The sequence below is a fragment of the Pyrus communis genome, chromosome 13, assembly GCF_041283825.1.
Source record: "Pyrus communis isolate YQ-2024b chromosome 13, ASM4128382v1, whole genome shotgun sequence".
NCBI lineage: Eukaryota > Viridiplantae > Streptophyta > Magnoliopsida > Rosales > Rosaceae > Pyrus > Pyrus communis.
In genome coordinates this window covers 26786424-26801929 of record NC_142577.1, presented here as the reverse complement: position 1 = coordinate 26801929, position 15506 = coordinate 26786424, and the positions used below count along the sequence as shown (strand labels likewise).

The following is a 15506-nucleotide window of genomic DNA, read 5'->3' as shown; positions in this document are numbered from 1 at the left end:
AATTAACATAAAAAATAGAAAAGTTAAAACAACAACATATTAGTATTTGAGGTAGTGGTATAATAAATTGATATTTGTTTGTAGTTACTTGGAGATTTTCAAGTTCAGATCACATAATATTTAAAACCAATATTTATAGTAATTTCGATACATCTGTGGGTAGCTCACTGTTATAAATAGATGAATATATTTATTTTGTAAGTTTTCTTTTTCTTTTGTTTTTTTTAACGTAAATATTTAATAAAGTAGATTAGCCATCGGATTAATATAAAGAGCGACCAACAATTTGTCTTTCTTGTCTAATGAAATATCACAGAATACTAGGGCTCCATCTCCTGCTAAAAAAACTCTTTCTTTCTTTTTCTATCTCCAGTGTAACTTTGGTTATGTTGCTTTGTTTGCTTGTTGACCTCGGTGTAGGCTTCCTTTGTAGTTCTCTGGCATCTTTGCCCTGGTAATATTTTCCAAAAAAAAAAAAAAAAAAAAACACTCTTTCTTAGTAACTAATCTAAAGTAGCCACCTCAAACTAAGACTACTAATAGTCAACCCAAAATTTGGAGACACATAATAACAGGACATACACAACGAACGATTAACATCAAACCATCATCATTTGCACTTTAAAGTTCCCTTAGTGTCCCTACTATCTGCTCCATTCAACATCTCCTCCGTATTTAATACCAGAGTTATTGGCACGGCCCGAAGCTTCTGGTTTTATGGAGTTTGCATAGGCATGCCAACCTAAAATGTACGGCAAGATGAACTGCAAAGAACAGAAAAAGTATGAGTCCTAACCAGTAACGATTCAGCAAATGCAGGTATGTTTTATACAAGGATAATTGGGTGGGTGGATGAGTGTATGTGAGAGATGGAGGAGGAGGAGAGAGAGACATCACACATTGAAAGCTGATTTGAGAACGGCAAATTCTGCCCTGGTGATAGGAATATAAATGCTCTCGTCCAAGTTGATAAGCTTGTTTTGAACACCTTGATCATGCCATAATGATAACAGCAATATATGTTAAAAAAACTTAGCACCCTCCAATAAGTATAGTAAATGGCTTGTGTGCAGTAAAATTGTACTGATTTAACAGAAACTATACGTTGCAAACAGACCTCGCCTAAAAAAACGTGATCACCTAAATTTCTTCCATGTATTGCATATCCATTGTTTAAATATGCAGCATAATGGTGTTTAGTTATAAACTTTACAGCTGAAAAGTCTATAGCTTGATGAATAAATGGGAAAAGTTTGCCAAAAGCATTGATGTACCAACGATTGACTATACTTTAAATGACTGAAAATTAAAAAATCGCAGCATCAACTTATATATTATGGCATAATAAGATGAAGATAAATGTAATGTTCGCCACCAAGATTTCAAGGATAAGACAATTACTGAGGTTAAAGAAATGGCCAGATCCATCCGGAAGAGGCTCCACCTTCAACACCTTCCTGATCTTGCCCTCATCACTGCAAAACAAAACATTTTAGTACATATTACATCACTTACATTATGCACCATCAACAAGTTGGAGATGCACGAAAGTATAATCGTGTATATTTACATATCTGTCATCAGATGTTCATATCACAAGGGATAGACTATCAAACTTAGTATAGTTGCAATGAACAAATACTTGTCCCACTCTGCTTGTCTAGATATCTTAATAATTTCAAAGAGAAAATGAAGACATTTGTATTGAACGCAAGATTTTTACATATATCACCACACGAGACCACCGGCTATTACAGTCACTCATATTCAATGTATGCTGATTAGGAGAACCATATACAAATAATCCAACACAGGCAACACCACCACTGTTACCGAAATCCATGATAATGCAAAGAAAGGGAAAGAGTGAAGGAGCTACCTTTTCCCCTTAAAAGGATCATGGAAAAATTCAAGGGACTCCTTTGAGCCAAGGCTAACCAGGCTTCCAATTTCTGTCACTGATAGCGAGAATACCTACACAAACCAATTGTTGTTTTTGCATATATTAATGATCATCATAATTACAAAGTTACAGTTATAGTAAGTGGCCATATACACTTAACAAAAGGTTTTATTACCGGTGGACTGGTATGCCATACACCTCAATGTTTTTAATGGAAGTATTATGTAACGACTAGCCAATAATCAAAGTTATAGGATTTCGACCATTGACATTACTAAAAGTTTTCAGTTCTTATCATTCTTGTAAATTCATTATTCATATGAGCAAACGCAGCATGAATCACCTGCTTTCTGCTCCAGTCATATACACGAACACCTGCTGCTGGAGCAAACTGAAGTAGCACAAAACCTTCCCGGGAAAGTTTGAATGCCCCTGACTGTCCGGGACACCAAACCATCAAAGAACAATCAATTAGACGCTCCATAACATAAACACAGTTTTGTATTAACGGTTGAGAAATCATAATCTGGCCAAAGAACCATATTCTTAGAAAGAACTAAATAATGCATCAATCAAATCAAACATACATCTAATGGGGTGAACTCTGGAGCTTTGGGCTCTACAGTAAGAGCTGCCTTTCCCTTGTATATTGAGTGACCCACGTAAATCCTAGGTGCCATCCCTGTCACTACACGCATAAACCAAACAAATACATTTATTAATAACACTATAAACAAAGAAATTCTGCCTAGCCATCATTAAACTGGTTCGTCAATTTGTAAGCTTTAATCGCTCAATATCCCTGTTTGGTTGCACAGAAATTAAGTTCCCGTTTGGAACTGCTTCCATAATAAGCACTTCTAATCATGCAGAAAATTTTATTAAAAATCCAAGTGCTTCACAGAGCAGTTGCTTCTCCCGAAAGCATTTCTACAACCAAGAAGCGCTGTCGATTGTCAGAAAGCACATTTAGAGAATCCAAAAGCAATCCCAAACGGGCCCTAACTTCAAAATGGTCAAACTCAACCCTGTCCTTCATGCTAAATGGGCTCCTAATCTAGCCAAACAGCTACACAACACGCAATCAAGTACAAAATTTTCACGCTTTCTTACTCTTCATTTGCTCAGCTACATGTAACCAAACAATCCCTTAACTCTATCCATTTCCAAACCATTTTTCTACAGCAGCACAGGATAAAATAGTCCAAGGACAGAGTAAGTACCTCCAGCGGGAGTTTGCGAAGCAGGAGAAGGCTTGTTCGGGGAAGCGGCGGTGCTGGTTCTCTGCTGGTCGAAGTACTCCGACTGGCGACATTTCAAGGAAAGCCTCTTCGTCGACGAGCTCGGACTCGGAGCGAAGCCGAAGGTGTTGGTGCTGAAAACCCTACCTCTACCGGAGAGCTGCGAAGAGAGGAACTGGCTAGGGCTTTTGTGAGGGTTTTGTGCAGTCGCAGGGGAAGATAACGAGTGTAGTTTCAGCATCCTGAACACTCTCCCTCTCTGTCTCTTCCCTCGTCTCTCTGCAACTCTGTCTCTTCCCCTATATGCTGTAGGGAGAAAATTGAAACGTTGGTCTTCTAACTAAAAAGGAAAAATTGTAGCACTAGTTTTTTAATTTTATCCAATTGAAATATTAGTCTTTCAACTAAAAATAAATTTTTATTGATCTTTTGACTCATCAAAATATACATATATGGTCATTTTTGTAAATTCCGTCAAGACTTTAATCAAAATTAGTCATGATGGGATGACCATTGTTACAATTTAGTTAAAGTTGAATGACCATTTCTCCAATTGGATTAAGGTTGAGAGATCATTGCTCCAATTGAGTTAAAGTTAAAAGATGATTTCCATTATTTTCTCATTTTTGTTTTTCACATTTACCTCATGATTCAACCTCATGTGTGTAGCATGTATCTTATTTTGACGGAGTTAATGTAAATAACCGTAGCTGCACGTTTGATGAGTTAAAGAAGTAATTAATTGAAAAATCATTACTTCAATTCAGTTATAATTAAGGGGATCGTTGCTACAATTTTATCCATTTTAAAACAACTTTTAGGCTGGTTGCTGACGTTTTATTTTTAAATTTCGGCCCAAGATAATTAACTAGTGGGCTGGTTGATAATGGTATGCCATGTCGACACATAAGGAGGGGAAAAGGCGCGTGTTGTCTAATTTTCAGCCACACGCGAGACGTCAGTGTAGCAACGCGACGCGACTCTTCCACTCTCAAAGCCGCTTGCAGCCTGCGAAGTCTCGAGCGCATTTTTTTTTTTTTTTTTTCATGTCAAATGTCGTCGCTTTGTTGCTCTGGACTCGCACTGCAATGGAGGCACAAGAGCGTCCGCTTCTTTCTTTTTCTTCGCTCCAACACAAGGACCAGTTGCAGTCGCAGCAGTATTACGTTCGTGCCCAGAGTTACTTCATCTTCAACCAACGACGACGCCGTCTCAGCCCCCAAGCCACCGCAGGTACCCTCTCTCTCTTGAATTTCCCGGAAAATCTGACTGCATTTTTTTTTATTGATGGTGTTTTGGGATTGGTATGGCAGCTGGGTTATGATCCTTCCGAAGACTTATTCGGGCTCGAGGCCAATTCAAAGCCGAGGTTTGTAAATTTGTAAAATTTCCACCTCATATAATTTCATTTGTTTATAGTATCTCACTCTTATTTCATAATTAAAAGACGATATTCTATTTTAATCCAATCTAAACTATGGAGGGTAATTTGGACTCGAGTTGATAGGAGCATTGGACATTTGAAAAAAAATTCCAAACATTAACACTTGGTGTATTGGGTCGTGTTACTGGCACACTGAGAAATTTCTCGGTAGATAGGGGCACATCCGCTCTAGCTAACGTGGCTGCGCGCACTGTCTGCTTAGATTATGTTTAAGTTGGCACTTAGACTTAAAAAATGTATCTTAATTTCAGGACTGTTAGTTTGGGTGCGCGCAAACCAAGGTCGTGGTTTGGTCCAAATGGGCAGTATATCAGGGAGCTGCCTTGCCCGAGTTGCCGGGGGAGGGGATATACTCCTTGTTCAGAGTGCGGTATAGAAAGGTCCAGATCAGATTGTTCACAGTGTGTTGGGAAGGTTTGTGCTTTTTCTAAAGCTTATTGTGAAGAGTTGCTTATAGATAAGATATGGATAGAATATGCACTTCATAATGTGCTATGTTGCTGTTGATTATCGATTCGGACATTGTTGTTCTTGAATCTTTTATCTTTCGTTTGCTTCGGTTAGATGATTAAGAATGTGCTATAGCTATGAATAAAGCATAAGGCATTGATTTTCAAGGGAAACTCGACTCATTAACCTTTCGCTTATCGTAACAGGGCATAATGACTTGTCGTCAGTGTTCAGGAGACTGTGTCATATGGGAAGAGTCGATTGATGAACGACCATGGGAGAATGCTCGCTCAGTGTAATGTCTTAGCCTTCCTACTTTATCTTGCACTCTTGGTTTGTTTTCCATATTCTATATTTTCTGCCGTGCTGTTCCTTGTATTTAGTACCTAGTTTATAACAATTTAATCACTGCCTTTTTTATCTGGTCATTTTAGTTAGACTTTAGTTTTGGAAAGGATATCTTAAACCGAAAGATTGACATGATCACTAAAGCAAGTATTTCTACCTAAATTTTGCTTCATATTTATTTTCAAGTATTTTCTTCTGTTTAGCTTTTACATGTCAAGTATTTTGAGTTCTTTCATGATGCAGTGTAACTTTGGATATCTTACTTTAACTTTTCCCCCTCCCAGTTCTCCGCTCAGAGTGAAGGAAGATGATGAAGTTGACAATTTAGACATAAAGCTAGTGAAGAGAAAATCGAAGCGAGTGTACCAATCACCACCACCTGAAGTTGGACTGAAGATCAGCCGGTCTCTAAAAGTTAGTTTATCCGCTTCAACCTTACCAGAAATGTTGCATGTAAATTGGATGACATGAATACATACAAGATCACGTATTAATTGCAACCTAGAGCTATACCTATATATGATACCTGCAATTTTTAGCTATCAGAACCCTACAGACGCTTGTTATTGTTATTGGCTTGATGCTCGGTTTTGCAATTGGTATATTAGTTCATAAACTGTTACTTAATAGAGGACACGGCATAAACATTGAGTTCCATATCATGAATTTAATCTTCTTTGTCTAGTTGGATGATTGCAGAGTCTGAATGCCAAAACCGGTCTATTTAGTAAGAGAATGAAGATCATCCATCGCGATCCTAAGCTTCATGCTCAAAGAGTGGCTGCAATTAAGGTCCAGATTTTAAGATTAAGTACTTTTGGGAACTTCCAATATTTAACTTTGATGAATTTTGTGCTCAAACATTCATATCCAACTTCAAAATAAAGAGGATTTAATTGCATTGGTTTTATATGTGTTGCAGAAAGCCAAAGGAACTGCTGCAGCAAGAAAGCATACGTCGGAAGCTTTAAAAGCTTTCTTTAGTGACCCAGAAAACCGTCGCAAAAGGAGCATTTCAATGACGGGTAAGTTCTTACACTCCATTGTAGATTTACTGTTGGTAGTTTGTCACTGAATCTGCATACTAGGATTACATCCATTGTTTAGTACAGGCACATTTTGTAACCTTATTTTCCATCTGTTCTATTGCCTTGTTCCGCAGAATGCGGGAATGTAAACGTATGCAACAGGCTTTGACTTAAATCTGTTTCCCTTCTGCGATGCAGGAATAAAATTTTACTGCCGAAACTGTGGACGCGAGGGGCATAGAAGACACTACTGTCCAGAATTAAACGGTGGTTTGATAAATAGACAGTTCACCTGTGGCGTTTGCGGCACAAAGGGCCATAACAGAAGAACCTGTCCAAAGTCGAGGTTGATGAGCAGTCACAAAAGCGGGGTTAGAAGACATCACCACTGCAAGATATGTGGTCAAAGAGGCCATAATCGCAGGACATGCCCCAAACTTATTGGGGTGAAGGTCAAGCTTGGCAGCAGAAGAACATACAAGTGCAGGATGTGCCAAGAGAATGGGCATAATAGTAGGACATGTCCTACTAGATTTGTATCTTCCTGAAAACATTGTTCGCCAATCAGAAGAAATTAGAGCAATTGACGTTGTGCCTTTCCCAAAAAAAAGTCCACAATGAAATACTATGAAACATGTCAATGCGAGAAGTGAGTTGTATCAGTTTGTCAGGATCATCTTCTTATAAATTAGCAAAAATTAAGTAGTCTAGAATATCGTCTCAGTTTGTCAAGATCATCTTCTTGTAAATTAGCAGAAATTAAGTAATTTAGAATATCATCTCACACTCATGACAGTATTTAATGTTATGCTGATGCTCAGCATCACTTAAGATTGCTAGGATGGAACCAACCTAATCCCAAGTGCATTTGAATAAACAAATGCACAAGGCTCGTGTCACTTGTCGTGTCTATAAAATAAGGAAAGTATTATTCAGACTCATTTTATTTTTTACAGATCTTTACTAATTTTTAGTCATTTAATTTTTATAATTTATTTGATCGGTCAAAAATTAAGAAGGATATGTGAAAAATAAAAATAGGTATTTGTAGTTGCTTAGTATTATGATCTATTAGTATTCATTTTTGCTCGTAAGTGAGAGGTCTTAGATTTTGAACCACATTATTACTAACTCATTGTAAGGCTAAACACACCTCATTTCTCTTGGTGTAGATAATATATTTGTTAAAAAAAAAGAGATAATATCTTTGTTAAAAAAATAAAAAAATTTGTATAGTACTATCCTAAACACAATACCCACGAAACGACGTCGTGGGGCATAGAAAAAGGTCAAAGTCGGTTGTCTCATCAATAAATACGCCGTCGTTTCACCGTCCTGCACTTTCTGATCGAACACGAACTCCGCCATGGCTATGCAGAGCGGAATAGGGGTTTCCAAGATCCTGATCTTAGCTGGGGCAGGTACTTATCCCTCGCCCGTATTCTGTGTTTTTCTTACTGGGTCTGTTTGGTTGCGGAGTTAGCTGTATTCGATCTGAGTGATTGGTTGTTCTCTGCGCAGGGTATACTGGCACCATCCTTCTTAAGAACGGCAAATTATCCGAGCTGCTCGGTGAACTTCAGGTACTGTTTTTACCGTTTTTGTTTTCTGCTTATTTAGTGGTAAAATCAAATTTATGATTTTTTTTAAATGTTTATTTGTCATTGTTTACTTGGGTCGGAGCGGTTTGGTGTTGGGGAAAAGGGGTTTGATCGTTTTGGTAATTTTTTTTGTTTATTTGGGAGTTCGTGTTTGGTTGCTGAGAAAATTTGATGGATTTTTGCGATTGTTTGTGGTTTGGTGGCAGTCATTGTTAAATGGATCCGGGGAACACGCAGAAGGTGACTATGATTCCCTCACAGCACAGGTATTGTGGAAATTGGTGTAAGATAGTATGGAATGATGTTTTTTGTGTCGAATTTGTTCGTATGGTTATGAAGTTTCCTGTTTGATTATCTTTTAGATTAGCCGAATGACAGCTGAGATCAGGCAAATTGGCTCTTCGCGTGGCGGGGGAACGGTTTTTGTGAATGGGAACGGTAGCCAAATTGGTATCTCACCTTTCTCTCTGGTGCTTCTAATAAATTCTTCGGTTGCTTTGTGTTTTCTTCCTTTTGTGTATTAAAACTTAATGCATGGTCATGCCCTTTATTTTGGGTTCAAGTTGCCACAACTACTATTTGCGTTATGCAGTTCATAATACGAAAGAAACAATTTCGAAATGGTTCTCTTTTTTCTTTTCATTGAAATTCTTGTTTTTCTTTTCAGGTAATATGACATCACTAATAATGCCAGCAGCTACCTTGGGAGCAGTGGGTTATGGATACATGTGGTGGAAGGTATGCAGATTATATGGATATTTTTATATTATTTCTTCAGTCAATTGACTCAATTCCCTGAGTTTTTCTTTTCTTGAGTAAACTAACATTTTTCTCTTTGCAAATGGTTAGGGTCTAAAATTCTCAGATATGATGTATGTGACAAAGCGTGGTATGGCTACTGCTGTTGAGAACTTGACAAAAAATCTGGATAACGTGAAAGAGGCTGTTGCTGTAAGTTTTCCGTTGTCTGTGACAAAAAAGAAAATCCTATGTTGTGTGAAGTTGTATTAAGGAGATCATAGTTGTTCCCAAATCAACTTGGCTTGCAGAACTCATATATATATATATATATATATATATATATATATTAATGGATATTTAAACAATTCAACTGTATTTAATATCCTTATGCTGGACAGAAAGCAAAGAAGCACCTGACGCAGAGGATTCAGCATGTGGATGACAAAATGGCGGAGCAAAATGAGCTTTCAAGGTCAATTAAGGAAGATGTATGTCCTTTACTGCATATTGAACCCTTAACTCATAGATTTAAAAAAAAATTCATGTTTGAATGATGCTGATTCTTGTTAGATTTCCATAAGTAGTGAGTAAGCAATTCTGATATGATCAGTGTTGATTTATAGAGAATGATTTTTCACAGCTGGTTTTTGGGGGTGTATTTAGCTATTTGCTATCCATAGTGTGATGCTTGATGTCTTAAATGTACACATTTTAGTATTTAACAAGCCCTATCCAATTTAACCTTAGATGTATGGTATTCGTACTTTCTTTAGTATCATATGGATATTTTGTGATCCGTAATATCATATGGCTTTCTTTTGATTACCATACTTTAGAAATATATTTTACTTTCTTCTTAGCTTCATCTCTATATTTGGTTACAATTTGTGAAACAGGTTGCTGGAGTGCAACATTCTCTCACTGATATTGACTATGACTTGAGTAGATTGCAGAGCATGGTTTCTGGCTTGGTGAGTTCTCCTTCAAGATTATGTTGCTTTAGGCCAATTTTTTACCTCTCTTTTTAAGCACGCACGTTTTCATTCTCTCTCTTCATGATGCACACCCATTTTTCTTTTCCCTTATGTACCTCGTTGTCCTTTACGTATCTCTTTCTCTATCACGCATGCACATTATATTTGAATTAGTAGTAACTTGTTTTCCATTTCCCTTTCTCAGGATCATAAGATGGGTTCTCTTGAACAAAAGCAGGTAAAACAGCTTTACTTCTAGTGGAATAGTTGAGCCATGATTAATTGATGAGAAATTATAGAATTTGTTTTTTAGGGATGACATGCTTGATCTTACTTTTTATTGTGCATAACTTGGCTCTTTCTTCATCTTTAAAACTGAAACTAACGAGTTGTAAGTCAAATTTGTTTTCGCTTTGGACAACTTTGAGTGGTTCTTGCATTTAGTTCAGTACATACATCATCCATTTGTCTGCTTGAGGTCGTACTTACATAAATGTGTTGTGCAGGATCTTGCAAATCTTGGTGTTATCTACCTGGTCAATTTTGTCAATGGAAAAAAAGTTGAAATGCCTAAAACTCTGCAGGTTTGTACCTGTTCATGGATTTATAATATCTTTTGACTTTAAGAAAATGAAAAAATAAATTAAAATTGTGTTCATTTATCAAAGTTACCTTTAATTAGTAAGGTCATATCGTAGTCAAAGTTAATGTGGCAACAGGAACATCTGATATTGTTGATCTACCTGTTATCAATTCAGTGCAAGCTACTTATTACTCGACAGTTTCAGATTAATTCTTCAAAGCAGCACATAGTGACTGCAAAGTTGTTTTTTTCGCGCTGCCCTTTATCTTTTACTGTGATCCTGTACTTAATTAGTAATACCACCTGGATGGTGTATTTTTTCCACTTGCAGAAGCAACTTGAAAACTCTGGGAAGTCACGTGGTCGTTTACCATCATATTCAGATGCTTCGGGCCTGATGGTTTGTTTCTAAGAATCCCTTTTCTTCTGGTTGTTGATTATATGCTAGTTGGAAATATTGCAGAGGACTTGATATTTATTTGTTATTATTATTTGTGGTTGATAAAACCGTGTAATAATGTAAGGCGGTTGATCCCTTTGTTTTTCTGAAAGACAGAGAGTAATCCATGGAAATTAAATGCCAAATTAGTGCATTTACGAAGCAAGATGCTTTAGTTTTGCATTCTCTTTGTTTTCATTGTCATTTTACACCACAACATTAGGAGCAAGGAAAGAGGTCAAATATGGCTTCCTTTCAAGCTATATACCCGAGTAGCTACTGAAAATCATAGGCCTTTCAGTTTTTCCCGTTTCCTACAAAATGTCTTTAGTTTATATTGGAGGATGAGTTGGTCATGTTGTTTTATTTGGCTTGAAAAATGACACTACTATATCAGCCACTGGAATCTTGATATCCAAAGCATTAATACCTGCTACTTAATTGTAATTCGTTCCACTTTCTTGCAGGGTCTTAAAGAAATTGCGGACTCTCTGTCTGAAACTTTAAATCCATCAACTGATGCTATTGTGAAAGATGATACTGAAATGACAGGAGAGAATCAGAAGAATAACCTGATAAGGTTTGAATAGAAACTCTATTATCTAGTATTTGCATCATTCTTGAACAGTGTAATGGCTATCAGTATGTTTGTATCCATATCTGATGCCTTCGACTGAGATTACCAAGCAATGTTAGCCATACTTATTTTGGACTTAGCTCTTTTTAGTTTCTCGTATCTGTGGGGGAGAGAACTGCATTTTATTCTTATTTGTGTGTTTAATTTTAACTGCTGTGAACTATCTTGGGCAGCCGTTGTTAATTAACATTTAGTTTGAGACAATACCATGTTACTGAGGGCTGATTGTAGATATTGATTTAGGATTCAATCCCGCCTTGTATCTATAAGGTAGCTAGAGCCTAGATTAATGATCTGGGGCAGTCCAATGGATATCCTGTTGAGTGTCATAAGTCTCTTTTTCGGAACTGATATGTATGAGCTATATCCCTGTTGAGCGTCGATTGATATTCTTACGTTGTAATTAAATTCGCTGTTTTTGCAGGTCGGTGTCAACCAGGTGTTGATTGCAATATCCTAAAGAAGATGGCTGCATCGCCATGTTTTAATGCTATGTAGTCATAACTCATGAGAGACAACTAGGTTTATTTGGTCCAGTAGTTCAAGTTTGATGTACAAAATCTCAGCAACCGCGGAGTTGTTTCACATTTATTCATTTAGATGTTTTATTTCTGAAGTTTCGGATCACGGAGAGATGAAGTAAATATTACAGTGGAGCTTAGTAACCTTGTTTTGTTGGCTTAAATGAAAGCATAATGTTCGAGTACAAATTTCGGGTTCTTTCGGTGTTGCCGTTATGCAGTTGATTAGTTCCTATTAGTGTTACTTTCAAAATCTCGATTTGTCCTTATTTTTCTACTGATTTGAAAAATTAGGACTCACTTGTATTCACCTCAACCCTCTTTCTCTCCCTCTGATTCATCTAATGTCTTCTCAATCGTGCAAGGAGCTTGCCCTCCGTTAATTGCATTGTTCTGTGCATCCGAGATCCCGAGTTTGAATCTCTGCTTTCTCAATATCGTGCACATATATGTAGCCACAACTTCCAATTCGAAAAATCTCTTAACCCACATTTTAGTGGCAGAAGAAGAGTTGTCACGTAATCGGAATTAATTAAGTTGCTTAGAGCAATGTATCTAATATCTATCCTCCTCGACAAGAATTCACATCTCCCTTCTCATAAAATACGTTGGAGTTATGTAAAACTAGAAGTGGAAAAGAAGAATCAAAAGACGGAAATTAAAAGGCTTGCATTTATCTTTAATGTCCTTGGTGGAGTAATATTTAACCCAAACCCTATCTTACAGATCAAAGTAAACCACTAAAACTGATATCCCTTGTTATTTCTTTATATTCCCAGTGGCTCTGCATCATATGGAAAAATCCAGGGATTTATTTACACCAACTCCCTCTAACAGTCAGAAGAAGCGAAATCGAAACGATCTAGCTGGAGTTTTACGAGTGATTTAACTAAAACTAAAGTTAAATTAGTTGAAGTCCGGGGAAGTAAACATGTTTAAGGCACCATTCCAAAGGGGTTGGTCCCTGGAGTTGCACAAGGGCAGCAGGCTCTCCTCCTGTGACTCTAATGTGGGCAAAACGTCGTTGTTTGAAGGACACGTAAAGGGATTATTTCGCATTTCTTCGTACAAAATCTGCTTAATATTGTCGCTGTTGTTCTGTTCCGGAAGAAGGTTTGAATCATTCTTCTCACTCTCTTCATTATCTCCATTTAAATTCTTTTCCACCAGCTCTTTAAATATTGAGGATTGAAGGAGGAGGCCAAGTGCTGTTGGGGAAGGTGATGACTTGGGGCAGGGGCTAACGGGCATAGGAGGCTGCTGCTGCCTTGGGAAAATGTCATGATTTTTTGAGGCGTCTATGTCATCTACGGCGAAGGAGTTGGGTTGGAACATGGACATCTGTCTTCCTTCCTTTCTCAGAGGGACGCCATTTGAGGAAGTTGGCATGGGGAGAGGCTGATCTGGATTCGATTTCGGTTCCTGAGGGCCAAGAGAGTTGGCTCCTGGCCTCAGCCATCTGATGTATGTGCTCAGGTCAAAGTTGGTCACTGCGTTTATGCCTCTGTATTCTATCGCTGCAATATCATAAGCATGAGCAGCCTCTTCCTGGGTACCTAGATGGAATAAAAGAAGCCATATAAACCACTTCACACACCCATTGTACTTTGAAACAAATAGATTTAAAGGTCAGCCAACGATTTTAATGCTCATTTTTTAGCCTCCTACACTCCTGTGAGTGCAGAAGGAGTATCAAATATTCAATTTGGAGCACAGTGACAAAAAGGAGAGTGGAAATCGCTACCCTAGAGATCGGATTGAAACTCACCATAAGTGCCGAGGTAGAGGTACTTGTTTCCGAAAACTCTCCCTATCCTTGCTTCCCATCTCCCATTGTGATGGTGCCTGCAGTTCTCACAAGCGTTCAATCTTAGAAATTTTGAACGAATTGGTTAACTTAAGAGAAACAAAAGATTAAAATGGTAAAGAAGTTAAGTAGTACTACCTTGCAACTCCTCTATATTTGGATACACCTCTTGAAAAGCCACTGCTCCTTCTGTAAACAGAAGAAAAAGGAGATCACTGACATGAAATTAGTATACAAAAAATGTTTACAGGAGGAGTGGTCATTAGGAGATGAATATTACCTTCTCAGAGAGGCTAAATATTCTTCTTTTGTTAAGGTGTTCATTATCTCAATTTCACTCTCATAATCAGGCACCTGAAAAGAAGAAGACATTGAATCAAAATTAACACGACACTCGCATAGATTATTGCCTATAAATGGCGTGTCGTCAGAAAATCATACCGGAAAATTTGTAAAGGTTGATGTTCCCCAATACTTCAGTGCTGCCAAATCATAGGCTCTTGCAGCAGATTCTTCTTCATCATAAGCCCCTGTTGGATTTCCCTAAAAAATGTTTAGTTGCACACTAAAATGTGGACCAAGATAATGATTAGAAGTTTATGTGAAACGATTTCTGCATTCATTTTCTCATTTAGCATATCCTGTTTATTTGTCGTTTGAGTTTCTTTCGATTTATTTAATCTAAAGGCCAAACATATATAGCATTGATGTGATGGAGAGGTAAAATGATGTGCGGAAATCACTTCCCTACTGTAAATCTGTGACTAGTCATGTCATGTTAGTACTTACCCAAATAAACTTGCTTTCCCTTCTTCCTTTGTGTTGGGTTCCAAGACCCTTTATCCCATAAATGAGCTTCATATCTTCCGGTCCATCGATGCCTGCATTTATAAACTCCTCGATATCAAGCCTCATCATTCGACTAAAACACAAATAATTGTCAGCATAAACACAACATATCAGACCGGCTGACTCCACGAAATCTGGAACTTCTCTTCACAGTTGTCGTCGTGGTAGTACTAGTAGGAGATTGATCAGCCTGAGCCTGCTGCTTTAGTCTTTGATCACCTTGCTGATCACTGTTTCCTGGAGCAGTTGCAGCAGCAACAGCAGACGAATCGCGGCGCCTTCTTTTGACGCACTTGCTCACCAAAGCGTCAACTTCTATCGTGCACAACGGACGCCTCCCGGAGCTGATCAGTTCAGATTTTACAGCACTAGTATCCATCTCTTTATCTTTTTCTTTGTCAATGCTAAACAACATAAGACAATTAGGTTTTCACTTTTTGAGTGTTTGCTGTTGGAAAAAAAAAATGCAAAGTGCTTATATGCATGTGCTTTCACTTGTTTTATGCTTACTTTGTCTTTTGAGTTCCGATGATTTCGGTGCCTTTCTGAGACAAGAAATGAGTGTCTGCATGCTAGCAGAAACTCCGGCCGACTTCAGCCTCTGAAGAAGGCATCCATGTTATTCTTTTTTCAAAACTCCAAGTGGATGATACAGGATTGACACTATTTAGCTCTTTTATTTTTCTTGGATAGAGGATTAGTTATACTAACTCTTCGGCATAATCTAGGTTAACTTAACAAATATTTAAATTCACATGCTGAACACTAAGGCTGACTTTGTCTAAGTTCAGATTGTGTGTGACAAAAAAAATATTTTTTTTCATGGCTTTATTGCCCTTTTTCTAGGAAGCATAACTTTGGCCAACAACTATTTTGATCTAATATGACAGTCAGTCTTTGAGTTCAAATCTCATGGATTCTTCAGAAAATATTGAACTAT

The 15506-nt window shown here is 37.6% G+C and overlaps 4 protein-coding genes across 10 annotated transcripts; 2 read left to right on the top strand and 2 right to left on the bottom strand.

Annotated features, from left to right (window-relative positions):
* Window positions 1–236: 236 nt before the first annotated feature.
* On the bottom strand, window positions 237–3505 carry LOC137736308 (single-stranded DNA-binding protein WHY1, chloroplastic). Of its 7 annotated transcripts, none has more exons than XR_015954631.1 (8): window positions 3127–3505; window positions 2491–2591; window positions 2247–2339; window positions 1880–1974; window positions 1402–1475; window positions 900–988; window positions 583–764; window positions 237–451 (listed from the first exon to the last, which is right to left on the bottom strand). XR_015954631.1 is itself a non-coding variant. In XM_088682334.1 (8 exons), exons 1-7 carry the CDS (start codon window positions 3383–3385, stop codon window positions 645–647), a joined length of 831 nt encoding a protein of 276 aa, XP_088538460.1. In that variant the 5' UTR covers window positions 3386–3505; the 3' UTR covers window positions 237–451; window positions 606–644. The 7 variants fall into 7 exon arrangements, 4 of the variants coding, with proteins under 4 accessions (XP_088538460.1, XP_088538459.1, XP_088538462.1 ...); XM_088682334.1 differs by having other exon boundaries at window positions 606–764; XR_015954632.1 differs by lacking the exon at window positions 900–988 and having other exon boundaries at window positions 3127–3476.
* Window positions 3506–4138: 633 nt separating this feature from the next.
* On the top strand, window positions 4139–7127 carry LOC137738178 (zinc knuckle (CCHC-type) family protein). The gene is made up of 8 exons (XM_068477803.2): window positions 4139–4377; window positions 4458–4513; window positions 4840–5002; window positions 5245–5333; window positions 5671–5800; window positions 6086–6178; window positions 6309–6411; window positions 6613–7127. Exons 1-8 carry the CDS (start codon window positions 4198–4200, stop codon window positions 6960–6962), a joined length of 1164 nt encoding a protein of 387 aa, XP_068333904.2. The 5' UTR covers window positions 4139–4197; the 3' UTR covers window positions 6963–7127.
* Window positions 7128–7677: 550 nt separating this feature from the next.
* Window positions 7678–12099, top strand: LOC137737134 (uncharacterized). Its single transcript, XM_068476521.2, has 13 exons — window positions 7678–7835; window positions 7936–7997; window positions 8222–8281; window positions 8378–8465; window positions 8683–8753; window positions 8865–8966; window positions 9155–9244; window positions 9653–9727; window positions 9936–9968; window positions 10237–10314; window positions 10645–10713; window positions 11220–11332; window positions 11814–12099. Exons 1-13 carry the CDS (start codon window positions 7781–7783, stop codon window positions 11833–11835), a joined length of 918 nt encoding a protein of 305 aa, XP_068332622.2. The 5' UTR covers window positions 7678–7780; the 3' UTR covers window positions 11836–12099.
* A 598-nt stretch (window positions 12100–12697) lies between these two features.
* On the bottom strand, window positions 12698–14945 carry LOC137736307 (AP2-like ethylene-responsive transcription factor At2g41710). Its single transcript, XM_068475596.2, has 7 exons — window positions 14683–14945; window positions 14507–14598; window positions 14159–14247; window positions 13998–14071; window positions 13856–13906; window positions 13679–13755; window positions 12698–13466 (listed from the first exon to the last, which is right to left on the bottom strand). The coding sequence occupies exons 1-7, from the start codon at window positions 14943–14945 to the stop codon at window positions 12817–12819; spliced, it is 1296 nt and encodes a 431-aa protein (XP_068331697.2). The 3' UTR covers window positions 12698–12816.
* Between the last annotated feature and the right edge of the window lie 561 nt (window positions 14946–15506).

Excerpts from the sequence above, each read along its gene's own strand:
- LOC137736308 (XM_088682334.1), bottom strand. The coding sequence starts at position 3,385 with ATGCTGAAACTACACTCGTTATCTTCCCCTGCGACTGCACAAAACCCT. Across the intron at positions 2,340-2,490 it reads CAGAGTTCACCCCATTAGAT|TCAGGGGCATTCAAACTTTC; the intron begins GTATGTTTGATT and ends TGTCCCGGACAG. Across the intron at positions 1,476-1,879 it reads GATCCTTTTAAGGGGAAAAG|TGATGAGGGCAAGATCAGGA; the intron begins GTAGCTCCTTCA and ends TTTGTTTTGCAG.
- LOC137738178 (XM_068477803.2), top strand. The coding sequence starts at position 4,198 with ATGTCGTCGCTTTGTTGCTCTGGACTCGCACTGCAATGGAGGCACAAG. Across the intron at positions 4,514-4,839 it reads GAGGCCAATTCAAAGCCGAG|GACTGTTAGTTTGGGTGCGC; the intron begins GTTTGTAAATTT and ends TCTTAATTTCAG. Across the intron at positions 6,179-6,308 it reads AAAGAGTGGCTGCAATTAAG|AAAGCCAAAGGAACTGCTGC; the intron begins GTCCAGATTTTA and ends TATGTGTTGCAG.
- LOC137737134 (XM_068476521.2), top strand. The coding sequence starts at position 7,781 with ATGGCTATGCAGAGCGGAATAGGGGTTTCCAAGATCCTGATCTTAGCT. Across the intron at positions 7,836-7,935 it reads CCTGATCTTAGCTGGGGCAG|GGTATACTGGCACCATCCTT; the intron begins GTACTTATCCCT and ends TTCTCTGCGCAG. Across the intron at positions 8,466-8,682 it reads TGGGAACGGTAGCCAAATTG|GTAATATGACATCACTAATA; the intron begins GTATCTCACCTT and ends TTTTCTTTTCAG.
- LOC137736307 (XM_068475596.2), bottom strand. The coding sequence starts at position 14,945 with ATGGATACTAGTGCTGTAAAATCTGAACTGATCAGCTCCGGGAGGCGT. Across the intron at positions 14,248-14,506 it reads GGGAAAGCAAGTTTATTTGG|GGGCTTATGATGAAGAAGAA; the intron begins GTAAGTACTAAC and ends GAAATCCAACAG. Across the intron at positions 14,072-14,158 it reads CAACCTTTACAAATTTTCCG|GTGCCTGATTATGAGAGTGA; the intron begins GTATGATTTTCT and ends TCTTCTTTTCAG.